We start from the raw sequence: 21,884 nt of genomic DNA on the forward strand, positions 1-21,884 counted from the left end.
GTGCATTTTGTTTACTTTCTAATTCTCAGAAGGAGTAATAATAATAATAATAATAATAATAATAATAATAGTAATTATAATAATTCCCAGGAATATTTTTAACTCTGTGGGTCACTGCAGATATGGATAAAGCTTTGCCTTTTGTGATACATACAAGGACTTTGAGTGCTAAGATGTTTAGACACGTTGGCTCTTGGTGTTTGGTTCCACCTGCTGTCTCCTTTGGGAAGCTCCTTGTTTTATAGATCAGCACTTAGATCTCTCCTGTCGTGGTATGCACCGACTTTTGCTTCCACCTGCTGTGTAACTTGAACAACTCCTTGTTTCATTGATCTGACAGCTGAGATTTGTACTTGTTAATAAAGTAGCTCTGCATTTTGACCCTATTTCAGATACTAGAGAAATCTCTGAAACTTCAGAATTATTCAAACGGGGAGCTGTATTACCTAGTTAATTCTGCTCAGTGTAGACGTGACACTGTTACACTTCATTGTGTTGATATTACGTTGTAGAGGAATAGATGTAGAAAAAAAGCAGAAATTTGGAGGGATATTTTACATTGTTTTTCAACAGTGAGGAAAAAACCCCAAGACTCCAAAAGAACCCCAGCCCTGAATCTGACCTTGAAACAGACACTAAGACAGGGAAAAGAAGCTTTGTTTATGCCTAATATCCAAGAGAAACGATTCAAGAACAGTTCATTCTTAGATTAAGAAGGGCCAGGAAACACTGCCAAGATTGATAGAATCTCAAGTTATTTGCCATGCTAGTGCTGGTACTGGAAGTGGCCCAACTTTTCAGCTCTTTATAAAAAAAAATTCATATGCTTTAGAATGCATCTTAAGCAAAAAATAAGAACATATATTAAGAGATAAAAGGATATGAATAAAATGATAATACATCAGTTGGAAATACCTAAATTCATGAACCTTTTGTTATACATTTCCCTCTAGCAAGCCTACCTGGCAATTCCTTTAAACAGAACTGAGGTTCTAGTCAGAGAGGAGTTGGCCCCAGCTCTAGTTAAACACCACTGGCATTAGCTATGCTCCCACACAGGTTTCCCTCTCCATTCTGTAGACAACAATACCTTTCTCCTTGAAACTATTCTGCTTGCATCTATGAGAGGGGTTGATAGCCTCCAGCACAGTGTTCTAGCATAATGCTATCTTCTTATTCCTTGAAGAAAACACTGAAACTCAGACAGCTTTTGTATCCTTGCAAGTCAGGATAGTTCAAACAGTTTTAAAATACTCCTACCTGTATTTTTTAATAAGCAGTGTAGATCTGTTAGAGATGAAGAAAAATCAGCTCTGCTACACCTCACGATTCTTCCTACTGCACTATTTCCACTTTGTATCTTGTCTGGTAGATTTAATGCATCTTTTAGACCAAATGTAATGATTCTAAACAAAGTGGTTGTCTAAACAAATAAAACCATTGCTGGTTTTATTTGACCTGCAAGGACCCAGGGTTTCCAAAGCAGAGAGAAGGTATCTCAGTCTTTTAAGTTACTGAGAACTGGTGATGAATACAACAACTGGCAAGTAAGATCTTTGCTGACTAGACTGAAGTCTGATTTGTAACTCCTATTTGAGAATTTGAGACTTCAGGAACATGTTGTAGGATTGCATTGCAAACAGCTTGTGATACTATGTAGCCAAAGAGAGCCAATTTTTGCCTTGTGGTCCAATGGCCTTCTTACTTGGAGTGGGTCTGTTCCAGGTGTGGAACAGGCACCTGATCCAACAATGCCCTGAATTACACCTAGTCCTCACATCGAAAGCACAGACCATCTTTTTGCTGGACTTGCTTTTAAAATTAATTTTTATTTCCATCTTCATCACATTTCTGTTTCTTTTTTCAGTCGCATCTTCTGAGTTTCTAGCTATGCTCTCCATCCAGTAATGTGCAAGGAGAAAGGGCTGTGGGATGTGAAGAAGACACTATGCTGAAGGCTATCAAGAACCTGTCATTCCTGAAGATAAATGTGTAAACATCTGCAGCATAAACCAGCTCCAGATGGGACTTTTTACCAAGTTTCAGAAAATGTGTCTGCAAGGGGTATTGGAAAGACAGACTGTTTGTGCTGGGGAGTTGCTTTCCTCAGAAATATCCTGTTGTGAACTTGCAGCTAAAATCTTTCCCTCACTGGCTTCATCTTGCCCCCTTCCAGGACTATAGGTTTCAGTTCAATCATGTCAAACAGGACTGACAGTGTCACTGTGACAAGAAAGCTTGAATGATCAGTATGTACAGCAACTTCACTAGGAAGTTTTGGAGGTGTATTTTAACTACAGAAGAAAATCCAAGTGTTAATTCTCAGTATTGGCTCCTTTTTTTAAAAGGCAGCAGATGTCAAAACCAATCTGCACAAGCTGCAGATACTTCTGGAAGAGGTGAAGAAGAAAGAAAACATAAATCCACATGTGATTCTTGCAGTGTAAGAGTCTTAGTATCCCTAGGAAGCACACTCATTGACACTGAAAGAGTAAATTAAATCCCTGACTTCCTGAAAACAACTTGGATTTCCTTCCAGGTCTAATAAGCCAGAAGGATTTTATATATCAGAAGTAGCTGGATGTTGTGAAGGAAAATTGGTGCATGCCCAGATCAGGTCAAACCAGTAGCACTGTTAGAGGGATTAGGAAATGTTGTCTCTGCTCCATTAGTGTTGGATATGGAAATGCTATTCATGGCATGTACACGTGTTGTTCACAAGCACCTGTTTTTATTTACACTGGAGACATTCACTTTGCATTTTGGAACACATGAGCTGTTTTCACTTGTGTCACTGCATCCCTGAAGGAGGGTCTGTTACTTCTGTGCCAGTTCTGCAACAGAGCAGGTCAGTCTGTTTCAATGGGAATTGGTCACCAACTTCAACATAGATTCAAAGGTTAGAAGGCGGGAGTTATCAATAAACTCTGCATTTTTCCAGGTGTAACCTTGCAGCATTCTAGTTGCAGAAATGCAACAAGATGGATGGATTCTCATCTCAGTTTATTTAGCTGAAATCAGTTTAGTCACCAAATTTGATTTGACACAAACGAAGACACTACATAGTGATCCAGTAGAATCCAGTTTTCACCAGGTTAAGGAAGCATTTCATTGATTTCCCAGCCTGATGCATTTTTAGTTATACAATGCCCTCAGTGGGAAAATCTTTCAGACCCTCAAAGTCATCCCACAGCCTGAACAATGTTACCTGAATCATGTTGCTGAGAGGATGCCTCTCACTGTGCCTTGAGCCGTCCAGGTAATGCGCTGAGTGCTGACTTAGGTCAAGCTGAATGTTTTCCTGAGACATTGTGTCTCAGGAGCTGAGTCCCAAAAACTGTCACTACCATCGCATGAAGCTGAGTCGGGGAAGGTTTAGGTTAGATACCAGGAAAAGGTTTTCCAGCCAGAGAGTGATTGGGCCCTAGAACAGGCTCTCCGAGGAAGTGGTTACAGGACCAAGCCTCTCTGAGCTCAGGGAGTGTTTGGACAATGCTCTCAGGCACATGATGTGATTCTTGGGGTGTCTTGTGCAGGGCCAGGAGTTGGACCTGATGATCTTGATGGGTCCTTTCCAACTCAGCACATTCTGTGATTCTGTAATCACGCCACGGTTGTGCCTTCACAGCTGGGTTGTTACAGGTGTCTCAGACTGGAGCCTGTACGATTCCATGGACAACAAACCAGTAGGAAGCCTTGGAGGCGGCAGGGACTTGCCAGGCCACAAAGGTTTGAGAAAGAGCCAAAATTCTTTCAGTGTCAAAGTATTTTGTGTAAGGTGCTCTCCCAGACCAGCGCAGGCTTCGGGTGGAGGCAGCGCGTCCCGGCGGGGCTGTCCACCGAGCAGAGCCGCTCTCAGAGGGGTTCGGGCCGGCCCGGGGTGTGTGTGCTCCCGCGGTGCGCGGGACGTGGGGCCGGTGCCCGGTGCCCAGTGGGAGGCGGCGGGAGGTGGGGCCGGTGCCCGGTGCCCGGTGGGAGGCGGCGGGAGGTGGTGCCGGTGCCCGGTGCCCGGTGCCCGGTGGGAGGCGGCGGGAGGTGGTGCCGGTGCCCGGTGCCCGGTGCCCGGTGGGAGGCGGCGGGAGGTGGGGCCGGTGCCCGGTGGGAGGCGGCGGGAGGTGGTGCCGGTGCCCGGTGCCCGGTGCCCGCTGGGCTGCGGCGGGAGGTGGTGCCGGTGCCCGGTGCCCGGTGGGAGGCGGCGGGAGGTGGTGCCGGTGCCCGGTGCCCGCTGGGCGGGCGGGGCCGCCGGGGGCGGCGGGCGCGGCGCGGGGCGCGGGCGGCGGCCGGTGAGTGGCGGCGGGGCCGAGGGCCGGGCAGGGCGGGCGGGCACCGGGACGGGCACGGGCCCAACTCCCGGCACGGGCAAGGCTCCAGCCCGGCCGGCCCCTCGGCAGCCGCCGTGCCGGGGCAGCTCCAGGGCGGGCGCTGCCCCCGCGGAGCCCCGGGCCGGCGGCGGGGCCGGGATAACTCCGGCGGCTGTTCCCGGCGGAGCAGAGCGGCGGAGCTTTCCGTGGGACACTCTTGCTTCTAATGCTGTATTCTCGGCTCCCTACGGCTGCGAATGCAGAGGCTGGCGGCTACATGGGCATCCTCATCCCGAACTTACAGCCTTGCAGTCTTCCAGTGTCGGACCTCTACGTTTTATGCTCCAAATCAGGTTTCTGACCTATGATAGGTAGCTGGAGTTAGATAGCTGGTTGTTAATATGAGCTGGACTTTATTTTGTCTCTTACCGTCGGTAGTAGAATTGCTGGAGTTGGTGGCTGTCTCTCAGGTGTGAGGTCTTAGCACTGGTGTGGGGGACTGGGAGAATCCCTGTGATCTCAGAGCTTCTGTGCAGGAGTGACGTGAGAGAAGTAGCAGGGTCTTGTAAAGGGTCAGATCTACAAAGTGATGTAGAATGAAAAGACATTGTGTCATTTCTTTAGTGATTATTTTACTGATATACTTAATTGCTTGATCTTAACGAACAGCAGGAATAAAGCCTTAATCGCGTTACAACTTTGATGAATTTTCTGTGATACCTGTGCTTGTACAAGTCAGAGTGGCTGAGGTAAGGGCGAGTGCTTTCACCCAGGTGACAAGCTGCAGACTGGCTACGAGCACAAAATACCTGAGAACCCCAGCAAATCACCTGCAGTCTTTTCCATTTTCTAGTTCAACTCCTCTTTTGAAAATGCCATTCAAAGGGACCCTTTTCCCTTCCAGCCCTTGTGCTGTCCTTACACCACATCCTGTGGAGAGCTGTCTGAGTGGAGTTCTCTGCCTAGAGCTGTGTACTGAGCAGAGCTTGCCTGATGCACGTTTGGATGGAGTCTTACTCATTTCAGACCTGGTGTAGCAGACTGGAGAAATTAAGAGTTAGCTTAGCACACACACATTTGGTCCACTTGGTATTACAGTCACTGTGGATCTTTTACACTTCATGCTGTCTTTCTGGTATTTGACAGACACTGAAAGCAGTTACAGGTAACTTGAAGTGTACTGTTTGAAACCTTTAAAACAGAAAGGCAAGCTTGGTGGCCTTATCTTTTATTAACAGCTTCATGAATGTGAGTTTACTATTTCTTTTTCTCTCACACGATATAATAGATGATAATTAGAACTCCAGTACCTTTGCAGATCCATTGTAAGACAGAAAATGCAAATATATATTTATCTTGCTGCTGAACAACAAATACAATGAAAGCTTAATCCAGCATGGCATAAATTTTTGCACTGCTTGTTCAGGTGGTTGTTTATAGTTTGGACCTCGAGCTCTATAATACATGGACCAGTACATTGCTAAGGCTTCAGGCCAATTCCTGAAGAATATTGTACCAGCAAATTTATGTTGACTTAGTGAAATTGCTCATCTGTTTCCAAAGGATGTCAGCAGAAGACCTATCATAAGTAGATGACTTATCAAGATTAGCACACTACATAAAAGAAGCTACACTTCTCCAGACTGAGCTCCTATTTAGTCACAAGGAAATGCAGCCTTATCACATGGGCAGCGTGAGGTTTGCAAGGATTCCAGAACTGTCCAGTCCAATGTAGAATTTGAGTACATACTGCAAAATTAAAAGTTGACTTGGTTCTCACTACAGTATAAGAAAGTGCAAAGCACTTTTTACCTTGGACTTGACCTGACTTGACTCAAGTTTAGAATATATTTAGATATTTAGGGGATTTACTTATGTATATAAATGCTTTTTCTAATATGCAAACCCAAATTACTTGGATGTTATATGGACAAAAAATAAATCCCTCAATTTTTTCCAGATCACTGTGAGTTGGAAGGCTTTTCCACATAAGCTGTTTGCTTATCATTCTGTCAAAGATTTAATGGAAGTTTTCAGAAAATGAAATGTCAGATTCCTGTGAGCACAGAAATGGAGACATGCCTAATGCAGATTGATGATTCAAAACTCTTTGTCCTTTGGAACCTGTAGTGCAGGGTTTTTGACTGCATTCAGACATTTGGGAAGTAGATCCTCTTTTAGACTTCTTTTTAGCTTTTCTGGGAGCAATTAAGTGCAGAAAACTATCAAAAGTTAAATTTTATCACTTAAGAAGTTTTATTTGCACTGGTTTCTGTTTCAAAGTTAATATTTTTTCTACTTGTAATGGTTCTAAATTTGCTGGTCAGGGAATTTACTTCACACAAATGCACAGCTATGTTTTCTTTCTCCAGAAGACAATGTATGGCAGTCAGAGAAGAAACCAGAAGTTGTACTTGGTCCAAAGACTTGCTCAATACAGACCCATTAATTTAAATCCTAAGTACATTTATTTGGAGATCAGTGGGTACTTAGAATATTTCACAAGAAAGCAGTAGCTGCAAGTGCAAATACTGGAATCTTGCATAAGCATTAAGAAAAGGGCTAAGATGTTACTTAGTTTTGAACAGCTGTGAAAATGGGTACTCAGGGAACAATAATTTGTGTGTGTGTGTGAGTTTGATAAATTTAATACAAACAATCACATCTTTAGCTGTTCCTGCTAAAATCCTCCAGAACTTTGACTGGAATGTTTCCTGTATCTGATACTGTTGAAGTGTGTTAGGCGTTCATTCGTAGGTATTTATTGATTTGTATGAAGTCTCTCTATATATAAATGAAAAGGAAGTACACATGGTATATGTTAAACTGGGGAGCTGATTTTTTTTTTCTGCTGAGGATTTTCAGTAATCCTTATGTTTGTGCTGTGGACAGTGTGCGTGGTGTGGTTGGTCTCAATATCTTTAGTTATGTAACATAAACATCAAGCTGTGCTGTAAGTCAAACAGGGGACAAAGCAGTGGGACTGCAGCCTCTGTGGTACATCAGTCTGCAAGCTGACAGCTGTGATCTGAAGAGCTGAACTTAGTGGAAAGGGTGTCATTGATTTTAATGAGCTCTGGATATGGCCCAAACTCGGGAATCAGTGGCTTGGTTTTATTGGAGTGGCACCAGCATCATGTTGAGTCATGTGTGCACAGGTACATAGACATCCTCTTAAAGTTGAAAAGGAGTGCCAATGCCACAAGCAGTGATGCCATTTGTATTTCATCATTTTCTTCTAAGTGAATCCAAACACACTGCATGAGATTTTGGTACTTGACACTGGGTTTAGTGGAAATGGCAATTCTCATCATTCCCTCAGATGGGTTTCTATGCCAGTTCTTCTGTCTAAGTTCAATCTATTGTGTAGTTTAAACATAAACAGATTTCTCTCCATTTGGAGAGGTTTATCTCCGTGTCTTCAGCTTCTGTGTGTAATGGGAAGGAGTGCTGCAGGTTAGAACTTGAAACCACCTCTTTGGCGAGCAGCAGACACTCACTGATGTTATTAACAAGGATTGTTTCAACTGCTACTCATCCCTGACTGCTGCTGACTGTTGCAGCTCTCCCCCAAAGTCTCGTAAGATCTCATCAGGTCGTAGCTCACACAGCCAAGTGATCATGCAAGGCTCTGAACATTATTCTGAGTAACCAAAACTGCAGCAAAACTGCCAAAACACATACTCAGTCACAAAGCTTGAAAGTAGGATCTTTAATGATTCAGAAACTCAAAATGAAGAGAGCACCAAATATTATTTCCAATATACTCACTTGTTTAGGCTGTCTCCCAGTTTAGCTGACTCAGGAATGCTGAAATTGGGGTGGCTGCACTATTTTAAGCTCTTAAAACTGTAGGAAGTAATGAGGATCTTCTTGAAATTGCTGCTTAAAAGCCTGTGGGGGGAAATGGAGCTTAGTGTGCATACTTATTTTGCTTACAGCTTTGACACCCTCTTTAGGGCTAACCTCAGCAAAATGCCATGTCAAGGAATCACACAGCCCATCCTGTCATTTCACTGCCATTCTTGTCATCTGCTGCTCCACTCGTTTTTCTTTCTGCTGAACATGCATTTCTTAGAATTAGCAGATATTTGCCCATAAAAAAGGCAGCCATCATTCACAGGAGTCTGTTAAATGTTATTGGTACAATTGGCAGCAAATCCCATTATAGTGCCTGTAGTGGTCAAATGTGTCCTTTCTTTTCTCCCAGTTAATGCTTCATGAAGCCATTTTTGTATGCCACTAGGTTTAGTGGGAAGGGTAATTGCCAGCAAACAGAGGGTTAATGCTGCTGGATTTGGCTGGTCCATTGCCAGTCTTTGCTCTTTTTTTGTGACTTTTTTTTTTCCTTTTAAAAGATGTGTAGCTTGGTGGAGTTGAGCTGCAGCCCTTGCCAGGAAATATGGGGACATTTGTGTCTCCCAGACTCTTTTCCCAGTTCTGTCACTCACTGCACATGGCTGCAGCCAGGTAACAGAGATCTAAAGGTCTTCCTCACAATGTCAGGATAGATGTTATCCCATTGTTCAAGAAGCTATTTGTATTTTCCGAAGTATTGATAATGACAGGAGGGGGAGGTTTTGGAGAGGATGCATTCTCTGGTCCTGTTGTCTCTCCAAGAGTGTCAGGATTTCTGAACTTTCCTAAATTTACTCTGGTGTTTTATGTGATAATGATTTCATTATCTCAGGAGGAGGAAGTGAAAGGACAAGTGAAAGGAAACAGTAGAGTTAGGCTGTGTGGTTTGCTTGACATTTGAGAAATGATCCAAGAGTTTCTCTATAATTTTAAACTATAGACCTATAGTATAACTTCCCAGAAACCTGTTGGGAGCAGGGAGTGTTTATCTCCAGGCAATATATGGAGTCCCTTGAGGACTTAATCAGTACCATGCCAGGAAGGATCAGTTATATTGGCCTCTGTTATGTCCAAAGCAACTATTTCATGAGAGAAGCTGAGTTTGTGTTCTTGGGTGGGTGTTGATAAAATCTGTAGAAGGGGTAGGTGATGTGTCAGCTCCATGGTGCATGGTGACAACTGCTCCACTTTCTGTTTGGACCTGCAGTGTTGGCTGCATGAATACCTGGGTGGAAAGATCAACTTAGTAGCAAGGATGATTTGCCACCTGATGCCAATACCAGTGGATCTCAAGTATGTTGTGGTGAAAGGTTAGCTATAGAGGCTGGAGTGGTGAGGCTGAGAGTGGCATTTATCCTGGGAAAGCTGTAGGTATTCCCTGAACTCCATGGTAAAGCAGAGAAATCCTACAACAATGAACTTAATTTTGGCATGTCTCTTAGCTGCAGCTCTTTTGGCTACCACTGATCCTGGGCTGGTAGACACATCCATCAGCTCAGCAAATAGCTAAAGTGTGTGCCAGGCTCTGTGGCTGGGAAGGACCAAGCAGAAATTCAGTTTAAACATGTGATGATGTGACTTAGTGACACAGAACTGTGGTTTATTCAACAGTTTAAGGTAAAATTCTTCTGCAATTAGCTTATTTCCTGCCTCTGGGTATATATTAGATATTTTCCCTTCCCACTACTGTGAGGACAGTGCCAGCATATTTAAGAGACAATTGGGAGCACAAGTGGATATTTAAAGATTGCCAGAACTTGTCTGAGTAATGTGTTAGGCTGCTGTGTAAGAACTCTGATGTGCTAAGTGTCTGCTCTGGTGAAATTGGCTCAGTATCAGGTATTTTTTGTTATGTGATGATTTTAAAACTCTCGACATGCGGGGCCAAATTATGTTGTGCAGTCACTGATTTCTAATTGAACTCAGCATTTTGGTGCCAGTATTCCTGTAAAGTTCCCATGGCTGAAGGCTGGCTAGTGAACTTAAAGTTATCTTGGATATTTATAGGGTGGCTCTTCCTGAAGGGTCTTTCTGCCTGTCCTTATTGAGCAAGGAATCATCGGGGAAAGGCTCTAAAATACAGTTTCAGTCACCAGAAACTTTTGAGTTCAGTTGCAGTTTATGGATTCTGGAGCAGTCACTGAATTACTTGTCCTCAGTTCTCCCCATGGTATCTGCAATATGAAATAATAAATACATTTTGTGCAGAGGGGCACAGGTCTGATATCTCACAGATATCAAGTGGTAGGAATAAATTTATTGTTACTCAATATTTTCACCTATTTTGCTGATTGAGGAATGAACCAGGTACTGTATTCATGCCTTTATGCAGAAGAAAGGTAACAGAGAAAACACTGTGTTACCATTGCATACTCATTTGAGTGAAATGTCAGGAGTATGCAGTTCTGAGTTTTATTTTTCTGTTTATTTCCCCTTGGAGAAATAAAGCCTGCAGGCAGGACATTGTGGGACTTCCCTGCCTTTCTCTGAAGGTTAATGGTCACCTTATCTTTAGCCTTGTGTTTGCAGGCATTGGAGTCAGCCAGCCTTTTCCCCAGAGCTGTGCTTCCGTGCTTTCCTGTGTTATTGCTGAGATGGTATCAGAGATGAGCTCTGCTTCTCAAGTTTGATTTCAGTTGCAGCTGGAATCCAGGATGTTGATGGTTTTAGGAATATTATTCCAGATGTGTGAGCCCCTGGTTCTCCTCCTGCTTATACCTGTACAAACAAATAGAAGTAAGTCTGTCGAGGAGGTGGGCCTACATTAGTGTTAAACTAATATACATGGGAAGTCATTAAGCTTGATTGCTGCTCACAGCACAGGCATTAGTGGCAGCCTTGGTCTGATCTGTCTGCAGGGGAGCTTGGCAAGAGTGCTTGGAGGACATTAACTGGATCTATCCCTAGAGGGGAATTTGGGAAGAATGGTGTGTAGAAAACTCATTTCATTACTCACATCATCTCAGGATATTTGTTTAGACTCAGTAACTGTTACCTCTGATGTTTGACACTCAGAGCAGGCAGTGCTCCATGTGCCTGTAGCTACACACTGTGTTCTCACATTTCTTTCCAGATGGTCTCGTGTGTTGGTGCCTGCCTGGACACTGAGAAGGAAAAGTTGTGTTGTTGGAACTTAATATTCTCTAACATGATATTTTTTTAAGTCAGAATGTGCAGAAATAGAGCTCCTTTGTTCAACTTCTGCACCAACCCCACCAGGACAAAAGAACCACAGTTTCCCAGTATATAAAATATTGACCATGCTAGTATTTTCACAGGAAATACCAGCTCTTCCACTGTGTAAAAATAATCTATTTTTCATTCAGATTATTTAAAATCTTAGATTTTAGATTTATGGTCCTGGATAAAAAAAAGCAGAGATGTGAGAGGCCTGGTCTGTGTATACAGGGATTCTGTGACTTATCTAAAAATAAATTGCATATTTATATGCAAATAAGTCCTTGTAGATTGTAAAAGGTCAAACAAACAATTCTATTTCTGGAGCTGTATTATTTGTCAGGCAATTGATATTTTCTGTCACTGAAGTCTGAGGTTACTTCTGTGATCCTGTTGCAAACTAGGGGAAATTACCTTTTGAATGACACATGGCCTGACCTTCATCTCCAGTTAATCCAGGAAGAGCTCAAATTTGGCTGGAGGGACATAAAGGATAGATTTAGAGTGCCAGTATTTTTCTGGCCATATTTGAGAATTCAGTAATTCACTGGATAACCCCATACCAAAGCTTTTCTTCACTTCTTTCTCAAAGGAGAAGACAGTGTGTTTGTGATAAACTGCAAGAAACAAAATTACCAAATACTGGAACAAAATTACCAAATACTGGAATCAAAGAGGTTATATTATTGCTGCAGTCTTTGAAATATTCTTGTTATTGAAGGAGATTGCAGGAAGTCCCTCTAACAGGGAATGACAACAACAAAAATCCCCCAGATCCCACATGTTATACACAAAGTGTGGAAACACACATTATTAGAGCAGCAGAGAGTAATTAGACTCCAGAGCAAGTATCATGGCAAATTCTTCTGGCATGAAGAATTTATTTGTACATTTATAAATAAATGCATGAATAAAAAGCTGAAATAGTGCATATTTGGATGCCTCTGACTGCACTCTTGACTTTCAGTTTCACAGACAGGCTTTGACCCTCATTTTCCTCATAATATTAATCACAGATGGATGTACAAACTCTGCAAGGCAGAAATCCTCTTATCTCCACTTCTTTGTTGTCTGCAGACTATTGTGTTGTTTCCAACCCTGTTTGTTTCAAGCTCTGATAGTGCAGCTTTTAACAGTGATGTGTGTTTAGTTGTTTCTTTACAACTGGAGTGTTTTCACAGAAAATTTCCAAGCCTGGCCAATTTGCCAGCCTGTAAATTTCACTTGTAGGAAAGCTGAATCCCTTTCTCCTTCAGCAAAGTGCTCTTGAGAGCCACATTTATGCTGGCACATTGCTGCAAAGTGTTGCGTGGGGTACAAATGCAACATGCTTTAAGGAACACACAGAATCCTCATGCCATAAAACCCAGGTGGCTCAAGGATCAGTATATGATGGCTCACCCTATCACAATGTGACATTTACCTTGCTAAGAAGTCAGTCCAGAGACACCCAAATATACTGGAAATCTGAAATGCTACGGTCATCACTTTGGTGTAGGATTTTTACTCCTACCTCTAAATTTGTTTAGTGAAATTCTCAAATGAAAACCTTTAGTCCCTTTCTGAAAATAAATTTTAAAAAATGTAAACCAAACACCCCTGCTTAAACACAGTTTGTGAAATATGTGATTTCCTTACTGTGTGACCTCTGTTTCCTTTCTGCTGCCATGCAAGCTTTGGATGAGCACTTTGCAAATGTGAAGTGTTTGCAGACAGGGAGCTGGGGAGGGGGCTGCCCTTACAGATCCAGTGGCAAGAGGCTGCAAGAAACACAGCAGCTCTGTTGGACATGAAATATATTCAGGATTGCTGGTTGTGTGTGTAGCTCCTCACACCTCAGCTCTCAGGCTGTTGGCATGTACCCTGGGTATTTGTAATATTTGTGTGTTTGAGTTTCCTCCATTGGATGAGTGACTGCTGTTGGTTACTTCAGTTGAAGAGTTGACTCAAGTGCATGTGAAACAAATAGCTTGATGATTTTAGGAGCTGTATTTTGGTGCAGGGATTTCTCAATGGTTGGCTGGCTGGACCTTGCTCAGTCTTGCCTCCCTTGTTCCCTTTAGAGAAATTAAGAAACTTGTTGGGAAGTTTACCAGGCTCTGGGAGCTTGCTGCTGCTACCAGTGTGGGAGGGCAGGTTGCCCCTGGGACTGGTTGTTCTCCCTGCAGGGAAAGTGAGGCAGATTTAGGTGGGCAGTGATTTGGACCTGCAGTGATTTGGACATGCAGTGATTTGGATCTGCAGTGATTTGGATGGGCAGTGATTTGGACATGCATTCATTTGGACATGCAGTGATTTGGATGTTCAGGGGGCTGGTGCAATGTTGGGCTGTTGAGGGAAAGCCATGACAGTGAGTTTGAAGAAAGACATGATTTTCAAATGAAAGTAGGCCTAGACTGGGCTATTTCAATCAAGCCAAGCCACAAAATTTAGAGGAAATCCAGATCTGATTGAAATTTCAGGTGTTTAAACTTGCTGCCTTCCCTATCTTTGAAGAACCATCTTTACTCTGCTGAAGTCTGTGGTTATTTGGTGTTCCTCTGCCCCCAGCTGAAAACAGCTTCAAATAATTAACTGGCAGTAGAGCAGCCCATTCACTTCAGCACTTGACAAGTGAGGAGCAAATGTCAGTGCAGTGATGTCTGGCTCTCAGAGCAGGTACAGCTCATACCTGCTTGCTTGCACTCATTTGCCTGTGGACACAGAGCTGTGATGTTTATCAACATCTAAGATTTCAGGGCTGTACCCAAAATTCTCAGTGTGTAGCCATTTGAAGCTGTGCTGGTGATCAAGAGGCAGAGGAGTGAATAATAAATCTAGCATGATGTGCCTTGGAGGGTGATATGAAGATAGAGAATCAAAAAGTATTAAATCCTGAGGTGGGATAATTATTTTTAATGACTGTTTACTAGTCTGTGCTTCTTAGAAAGTAAGGGGGTTTTGAGATGGTGCAATGTGTGTTGCTAGCTGCTGGTTGCTGAGAACAGGACTATGTCTGACCTGAATGGAAGTCAACAGATGGAGTTTTGCATGTTCAGGTAAGTAACTTCAAGACAAAAATGCATGAAAGAGAAAACAATATTGAAAGGAAGTAAAGACAAGCCATCTGAAGAGGTCTGGAGGCAGGAAATCTGCTTTATGTTAGCAAAAATGCTGATTTTTTAAGCTTCCAGGCTGTGTTCTATGCCAGTTAAAGTGATGAAATTCTTCCAAAGTCATCAGGATTACACCCTCCCACTAGCTTTAGGGACTGTGCCTTCCCACTGGAAGGCCATTTGATCTTTCTTGATTTTAAAAATAAATGTCTCCTTAATTTCTTACTGTAATACAAATGTTTCTGTTGGCAGCATTTTTCTGAACAAAATGCCAGGCAGATTTCAGCTGCAGTCCTACATCCAAGGTTTTGTGCTTTAAGCCAGTCAGAATGTTTCTCCAGTAATCTCCAGGAATTTCTTTCCTGGTGGTTGTTGCCCAACAACTGAAGCCTTGATTTTACTTTTTTTTTTTCCTGTGGGCTTTGTCTGATGGATGGAGATTAATGCTCTCTAGTGATCCTTTTTCTGCTGGGATTAAGGGTTCAGTGTGAAGTCATTGTGACAAGTGCAGTAATTCCCAACAGTGAAACTCCTTCCAGTCCAACTTCCACTAGTGCTACTGTATTTTTACTGCTTTGTCTTTTCCCAGGAGACAGAAAATGTGTTATATCTGCTTGAGGTCAGCTTTGATCTCCAAATACAAATGCACTCTGATGATGACATTGAAGCTGGCTGCTTGTTGAGGCTTTTGCTTTCCAGCTGAGTGGGAAACTAGAGTAGAGAATGATTTGTTTCCTGTTGGTGATGGCCCTTGCACTTGTTGTCATCTGATATTTGTGTGACAGCTTTCCTTTGTCTAGGGGCCTATATAGAAAATTGAGAAATGGAGTTGTCCATTCATAGATGTCAAACTTCTGCACTGTGAGGAAACTGCTGTAGCTGAGCCACTGATGGGACTCCTCACCAGAGGTCCATGTCTCAAGCTACATGTGTCTCTCATGAGAAAGGTGTTAAAGTATTTTTTCCAAGTGTTCAGAAAGGACTTCTCCACTGTAGATCTGGTATTTCTACTAAATATCTTTAAGAAACTCATATAAAAATACCTAATAAAACTCCCTCCTACTGGCTTGCCAGACCCAAGTATTTAAACACTCTGTACCAGCTGAGAAATACAAATAAATGTGGTTTTCTTCTGATCTTCTAGGAATGAATGTAAATCTTTGCTTTGCTGTTATGAGAGTTATGAACCTCCTCCTTTGAAATAGCCATGCAATTTTTAATTAGGAGCTGATATTCTTAGCAGGCCATGTGACTGCAGGAGCAGGCTCAGGCTGCTGCTGCTCCCTCCCTGTGTGCAGGCAGCCCCAGCAATGTCCTGCCTCCTCTTTGCTTTTACCTCAACAGAGGCCATTGACAGCCACGATGCAAATTCATTTCCATATGAATTTAATGCAATGTAATGCTAGAAATGTGTACAGCTATATTGTCCCCAGGACTTGGGTCACCCCTGTGAATGAGGCTCCTTGAGGTTTGTGTTCCCCCAGCATTTGCCTGTTCCCACACCCAGTGAGTGCCTCCTTAGCTGTGACAGTGAGGAACAAGTGTTGGTAAATTGGCAGAGGTCATCACCAGGCAGTAATTCTGCCATATGGGTGTGCTGGCTAATTTCAACTCTAGAGCTTTTTGCCTGGCCTTGCAATATTGCAGGCATGCAGTTGTTTGGGTTTTTTTCCTTTTAATGTGCAGAATAGCTGGTTAGAATAGATTGTGATTTACAGTGAACAGGATAATGCCTGTTTTAAAAGATCCTGTGCCCCCCTTTTGTGCTGGAGAACAACTACAGCTTTTAGTCGTTATTTCAAAGATGTTGCAAGTATTTTCTGTAGCTGTCCTCTGTCTAAAAAATAACAATAACAATTAATCTCCTCAGGGCTTCTTCACATCCTCATTATAACCAAGCCCCTCACTAGTCCCGCAGGGAGACGGAATCCAACGCCATATGGTATTTTACACTTCGGATGCTGTGCGTACCAGTGGCTGGAAGGAGACAGGAAAAGGGGGAGTTAACAATTCATATCCTTTTATGGAGCAGGCACAGCCCTCCTTGGACCCAGTTCAGCAGAGTCTGAGCGCCTCAGATCAGGAACTTTATGTGGCCAGGGCTGCTGCAGCACGCCGGGCTCTGGTGCGCGCCCGTGGGCGAGTGGGGAGCTCTGCACAGAATCCCTGGGCTGGCATCCCCACCCTGGAATGAATTAAATGCACACACACCTCCCTGGAAGCACCATGGCTGGGTTCTACGGGTGCCTGAAAAGTAAAAAGTAAGTGCCACGCTGAGCCCTCCCCTGCACCTTCCCAAAGGGAGCTGAGTCTAGTGGGTACTTTGAAATTCTGTCTTTGTTGTGTTGCAGCTGCAGAGTTGAGCAAAGTGGGTTTGCCTTGGGTCTGAAGTGCCAGCCTGAGCACAAAAGTGCAAAACATAAATCCTGGCTAAACTATTCGTTTGGTGAAAATTGGTCATGGTTTTTTTCTCCTTCAGAGGTATAAACATGAAATATTGGAAAAGGCATTAAGAACTTTTTCCTGTTTAATTATAGCAAGAGGGAAAATTCCCTCTTCCCTAGTGATTAGCTGTATTGTTTCTATATTCACACAAAAAAAGGAGAAATACAGAAATTCACATTGACTTTTAAAAAATGTTCAGCTAGAAGTCTGGCGATAAATGCTCTTTAAGAACTTGATGAGCTCAGTTTTTCTATAAGCAATATGAGGTTTGTTTCTGTAATTGCTCCCTGTTGAGAGATTTGGTTTTAAATAATTTTAAAAAAATTATTTTTTTTATTGCTTCACTGGCATGCTCTGTTGGAGTAGACTATCAAGGGAAAAGAGAATGAGGGAATGCATGTTAGCATTTGTGCTTTAAACCACCATGAAGATGCATTCTGTTTTTCCTTTGACATTCTCCCTGCTGAGGAATGGAACAAAATTTCCTGCTGCCAAACCTGAGCAGTGGTTTGATCTTGTTTTGCACCAGCAGACTGCAGAGGGCTCTATTCTTGCACCCGGTGAGAGATTACAGACAGGGAACATGCACAGTGGAAGACAAGTGAAATTGTGTCTTGAGGCTTAAGATGTGAAAACTGATAGTTAAATGTGTGGGTATGTCCTGGATAGCAGAGGGAGGAAAATAGTTCAAAAGTGGAGCTGGTAGTTGACTCCTTTTCCTTCTCCCAAAGGTTGATCCCTCACACCAACAGTTTGTCTCACATTACTCTGGTGGAAATGTGCATTTTCAAAGGCACACCACTCCTACTGGATTTCTGTCAGCATTTCCATCCCATATTGCCTCCTTTCCTCCTTTGAAATTTGTGACAGGGAATTAATATTTGGCAGAGAAGTTTGATTTAGATAAAGGGAGAATGTGCCATCAGAACTAGAAAAAGGTCTGTGAGTGAGTACTGATGAAGGTAGGTGGATTGGCACTTGAATTGACAAAAAGTAGTAAATTTACATTGTTTGATTCCCCTCCCCCCTCCACGTCCTTCAGAATCTAATGTACTTAAATTTGAAATTCAGAGAGAGGCTATAGAGGCTGGACAGATGAAGCTTTTTTACATGTGGTAAAACATCTCTTCTTTCCTGGTCAATCTCCACTTGACTTATGAGGAACAGGTTTTTTTTATTCAACAGATTCTTCTTTTGATATTTTTCAGTTAGGTCTCTACACTTGATATATATGCACAGGTTATAGTCCTCAGCCTGTTACTTCAGCCCTGTGATGTGTTCCCAGGTGAATTAATGCAACTACTAACCCTTTGCAGTCTTCACAGATTTTATGTGCTGATTTGGCTGTGGTTATTGGCACTTAAAATGAGTTCAAGACACCAGTTGCAGAAATAGTGATGTTTTTAGCCTGAGATTAATTTTCAATGAAATTTGTTTGGAGTTTAACATGAAGTATTTGTCTTTCTGGACAAATGTGTCCTTGGAACCACTTCCCCACATTCTCGCGTGGTCATTTGACCTGCAGGAGTTAATTTGCTTTCTGAATGAAAGTTCTTTTGGAATGAAATTACTTTTATGCTTTAATCAATTGGTTTGGATACCAGTAGGAATTCGGCCAAAGTGACTTGGAGCTCAGTGCTTGCCAGGAAACCTTCCATGGACTTTGGGGAAAGGTTCCCTCCAGGGCTTTGAGCTGCTGAGTCCAGCTAAAGCACCTGGAGTGTTTTAAAATCTGCTTTAGGGAGTGCTCTCCTGTGCTGCTGGCACATTTATCCCACTGCCCCACATTTCACAAGAGGAAGCCAAGGCTCTGCCTTGGTACACTGTAATAAAAAAAAAAAGAACCCAAAGCTTAGTCCAGGTAATTTTTCATCACAGTCCCAATTTTGGCTGCTATTTCACTGAAATAAAACTTCTAAATTGATTTCATATTTCTCTTTAACCAGCATATGCAACCTGAGTAATCTTGAATTGTTCTGCTAAGTTTACCATCACCCTTGTTGCAGAGTTCTGTTTCTTGCTCCGAGCGTGGTGCCAGAAAAAAAATATTAAACCTGAACAAATATGATCAAGTTTCCTAAAGCCTATGGAGGAATCTTTTCATGTGCTCCTCAGTTTTTGGGACTAGCCAAGTATGTTGTTATGAGCTGAAAATGTGGTTGCTTGAATAGCAAGGTTCACTGATGGTCAATGCAAACTGTCAATTTCCAAAGATAAATATAGTGTGTTAGAAGCTATATAAAATATTTGGCTGAAGACTTTATGTGCCAGCTCAGTCTGGTTTCTATAGCAGACTATAAGAAAATGTATTTAACTGTATTTAATGTGGTCACCCAGGATTTCATGGTGCTTTCACAACCAATCCAGAATTATGGACATTTCAGCTTAAGTGTCTTCTGCTTTGCCAAGCTTTGCACTTCCAGTGGGGTATTGTGTTCTTTTCTTATATTCCATAATTGTCAAAAAATGCTGATGTGCACTTCTATCCTGCAAAGAAGTTGAGCATTTGGGTAAAGCAAGTTGGTCAAGGAATGCATCAGTAGGATTTTCAATATATTTCTAGATTGTTTGAGATGAAAGCAATTGCCAATCTAAAATGATGTTATGGCCATGAAATTGAGTAAAATATGTTTTCTGGGTTAGCTGCTGTTGCAGTATTTTGTGTTGTTGCCTGCTCAGATAAGTGTCAGGAGGAGCTTGTGGTGATTGCTGGGTTTATTCTGAAGATGGTACAGAGCTGTCCACCTGATGGATAGGCTGTCTGTTCACTGCCCCTGCACCTTCACCCCAGCCTTCTTGTTGAAGAGGCTCATAGGGGACAGTGGAAATCCCAAAAATCCTTTTGTCCTTGCAGCCAGTTACACTTTGTACAACTTTCACATGTTTGTGTGTTCCTTTGAGCCTTTGGCTCCCCATCCACAGCCAGCAGCTGCTGCTTTAGCTGGGACAGTGACAAGTGGATGGGAAGTGCTTTAAAGCTCCTCCAACTGCTACTGGAGGAGCAACTTGGCCCGGGGCAGGCTGAGCCTGTTGGCTCCTCTCTGTCAGCAGCTCATCGGCCTCCCCTGCCTCCCTCCCTTCTGGAGGCTGCGACTGCTGCAGGGCTGAGGAGCGGCGCTGCTGCCTGCAGGGAGTGAGTGATGCATTGCTGCTGCCTGCAGGGAGTGAGTGATGCATTGCTGCTGCCTGACTGCAAGGAGTGATGACTGGCTGCAGGGAGGGATGCATTGCTGCTGACTGCAGGAAGGGATGCTTTGCTCTTTGGTACTGTTTTAGACATGAAGCATCTCTCCAAGAGTCCAGGGCTGTTTAAAGTGAGACACTGAGTTCCCTGGCCATCCCTGCCTGTGGCATGCCCCAGCTGGCAGAAGGCTGGGCAGCTTTGGAATCATTGCAGGCTTCCTGGGAGCTGTGGCAGAGTCACTGCCCCTGTGATGACCTGGGATCTGTCTGTGTGGCTGATGAATTCAGGAGAGGTGAAATGTTTCCCTTAAACTTTGGTATTCTGAAATATGTTTGTTTCTGTAAATCACTTTAGCATGTTATTTCACAACAAGAGCAAGAATCCCTCATTAACAACCTTTCAGTGTTGGGGGATTTTGAGATGAAAATATCTGAGTATGATAAGTGGTTTCTGCCCAGCAAAGCAAGTTCACCTGTGCAGAGACAATCCTTGGATCAGTTTCAAGAAACTGGTTTTATGGAAGGTGAGAGCTCTCCCCACTAAGCCCAAATCAGGGAGTGTGAGCTGAGGTAGAAAGACTCCTCAGGTGTTGTGAGTCTCTTGGAGGCATCTTTCAGTACTCAAGCCATGAGCATGTTCCTGTATTAGGCAATTACACAGTGTTTGGATACCTGTGAGCATTTTGTCTTCAGCCCACAGGAGTCATTGAGTGCTCTGTCTGGTATGAAATGTATAGAGACTTAAGTCCTGTTTTCTTATTCAAAAATAGCAGAGAGGGTGAACAAAAGCAGTTTGGAGGTGTCAGAGCCATGGCACTGCAGGAAGTTGGGCACTGGTAGTACAATGGTGCTGTATTATTAACCAAAAAATCAACTACTTCTCTTTGTGATTCACTCTGTTTGACTCATCTTTGTGCAAGAAGTTCAGTTCTGCTTTAATACACCAGTGAGTCACTCCCATCTCCTCATTCTCTTCGTGCTCCTCTCTGGATGGTGTTTGTTTTTGCAGCCACAGTGGTACAGTGTGTTTGCTGGCTGTAGGCAGAGGAATTCCAAGCAGGCCTGTTTATTTGGTTTCAGCAGAACAGCCCTTTTGCTACCACCAAGGTTCTGAGTATTTGGCTGATATGCTGTCAAATTGACCTCCCCTGCTGCTTGTCCTGCATCACTTGCAGTGGAGCAGAAGCTTGGGCTGGGACAATCTGCTAAATGTGATTTTCACTCTTCTGCATCCTTTGACCATCAGGGTTTTTTTGTCTACATGATTTTGCCAGACTGAGCCATGAAAACATCTTGTCATAATTTTCCCTTGTGTTCTCTTCTTAGACAGAAACTTCTGCTGCTCCAAGTTTCTAGCTTTGTACCCCTAGAGCCAGTTGGAGAGATTAATTTGTCATTTCCTCCTTGTGCAGAGTTCTACAAAATTTTAGGCTTTCACATCTGCTGTGATGTGAAGGCCTAGAATTGGATGTAAAAGCTGAAATCTGATGATATATGGGACAAAAATGCAGTGGGTTCAGGTTGTGCTTCCAGCAGATAGCCTACCTGAGCTGGTGTAGGGCAGCTGGAGCTGATTACCAGCCAGATTTGAGGAAATCTGAGATAAGTCTGTCCATTGGGAAACAGGAAAAAACCCAAGGTTGATTCCCTTCCACCCCCCATATTTCTCCTGCTGTAAGAAAACAGTTGAGCACAAGGTGTTGTACATTAGTGTGGTTCAAGGTTATAGCTCTGCATTACATCTGTTATAGTCTCCAGGTTTGTAAAACTATTATGGATTAAGTAGTTTTAAATATTATTTTGAATACAGCAAATATTTACTGCA

At 43.0% G+C, this 21,884-nt stretch overlaps 1 protein-coding gene across 3 annotated transcripts in view; it reads left to right on the plus strand.

The window, feature by feature from the left end:
- The first annotated feature begins 4,454 nt into the window (after nucleotides 1-4,454).
- The window catches only part of KIAA1210 (KIAA1210 ortholog), a 50,488-nt gene continuing 33,058 nt past the window's right edge, over nucleotides 4,455-21,884 (plus strand). Inside the window, exon 1 of one of the 3 annotated variants that reach the window (XM_059859308.1) lies at nucleotides 4,455-4,654. In XM_059859308.1, the coding sequence (XP_059715291.1) occupies nucleotides 4,641-4,654 (14 nt within the window). In that variant the 5' untranslated portion in view covers nucleotides 4,455-4,640. Of the gene's footprint in view, nucleotides 4,655-16,483; nucleotides 16,693-21,884 lie in introns of those variants that run through there. The other 2 variants (XM_059859305.1, XM_059859306.1) reach the window with 2 other exon arrangements.

This window comes from Haemorhous mexicanus, chromosome 14, assembly GCF_027477595.1.
Source record: "Haemorhous mexicanus isolate bHaeMex1 chromosome 14, bHaeMex1.pri, whole genome shotgun sequence".
Lineage (NCBI taxonomy): Eukaryota > Metazoa > Chordata > Aves > Passeriformes > Fringillidae > Haemorhous > Haemorhous mexicanus.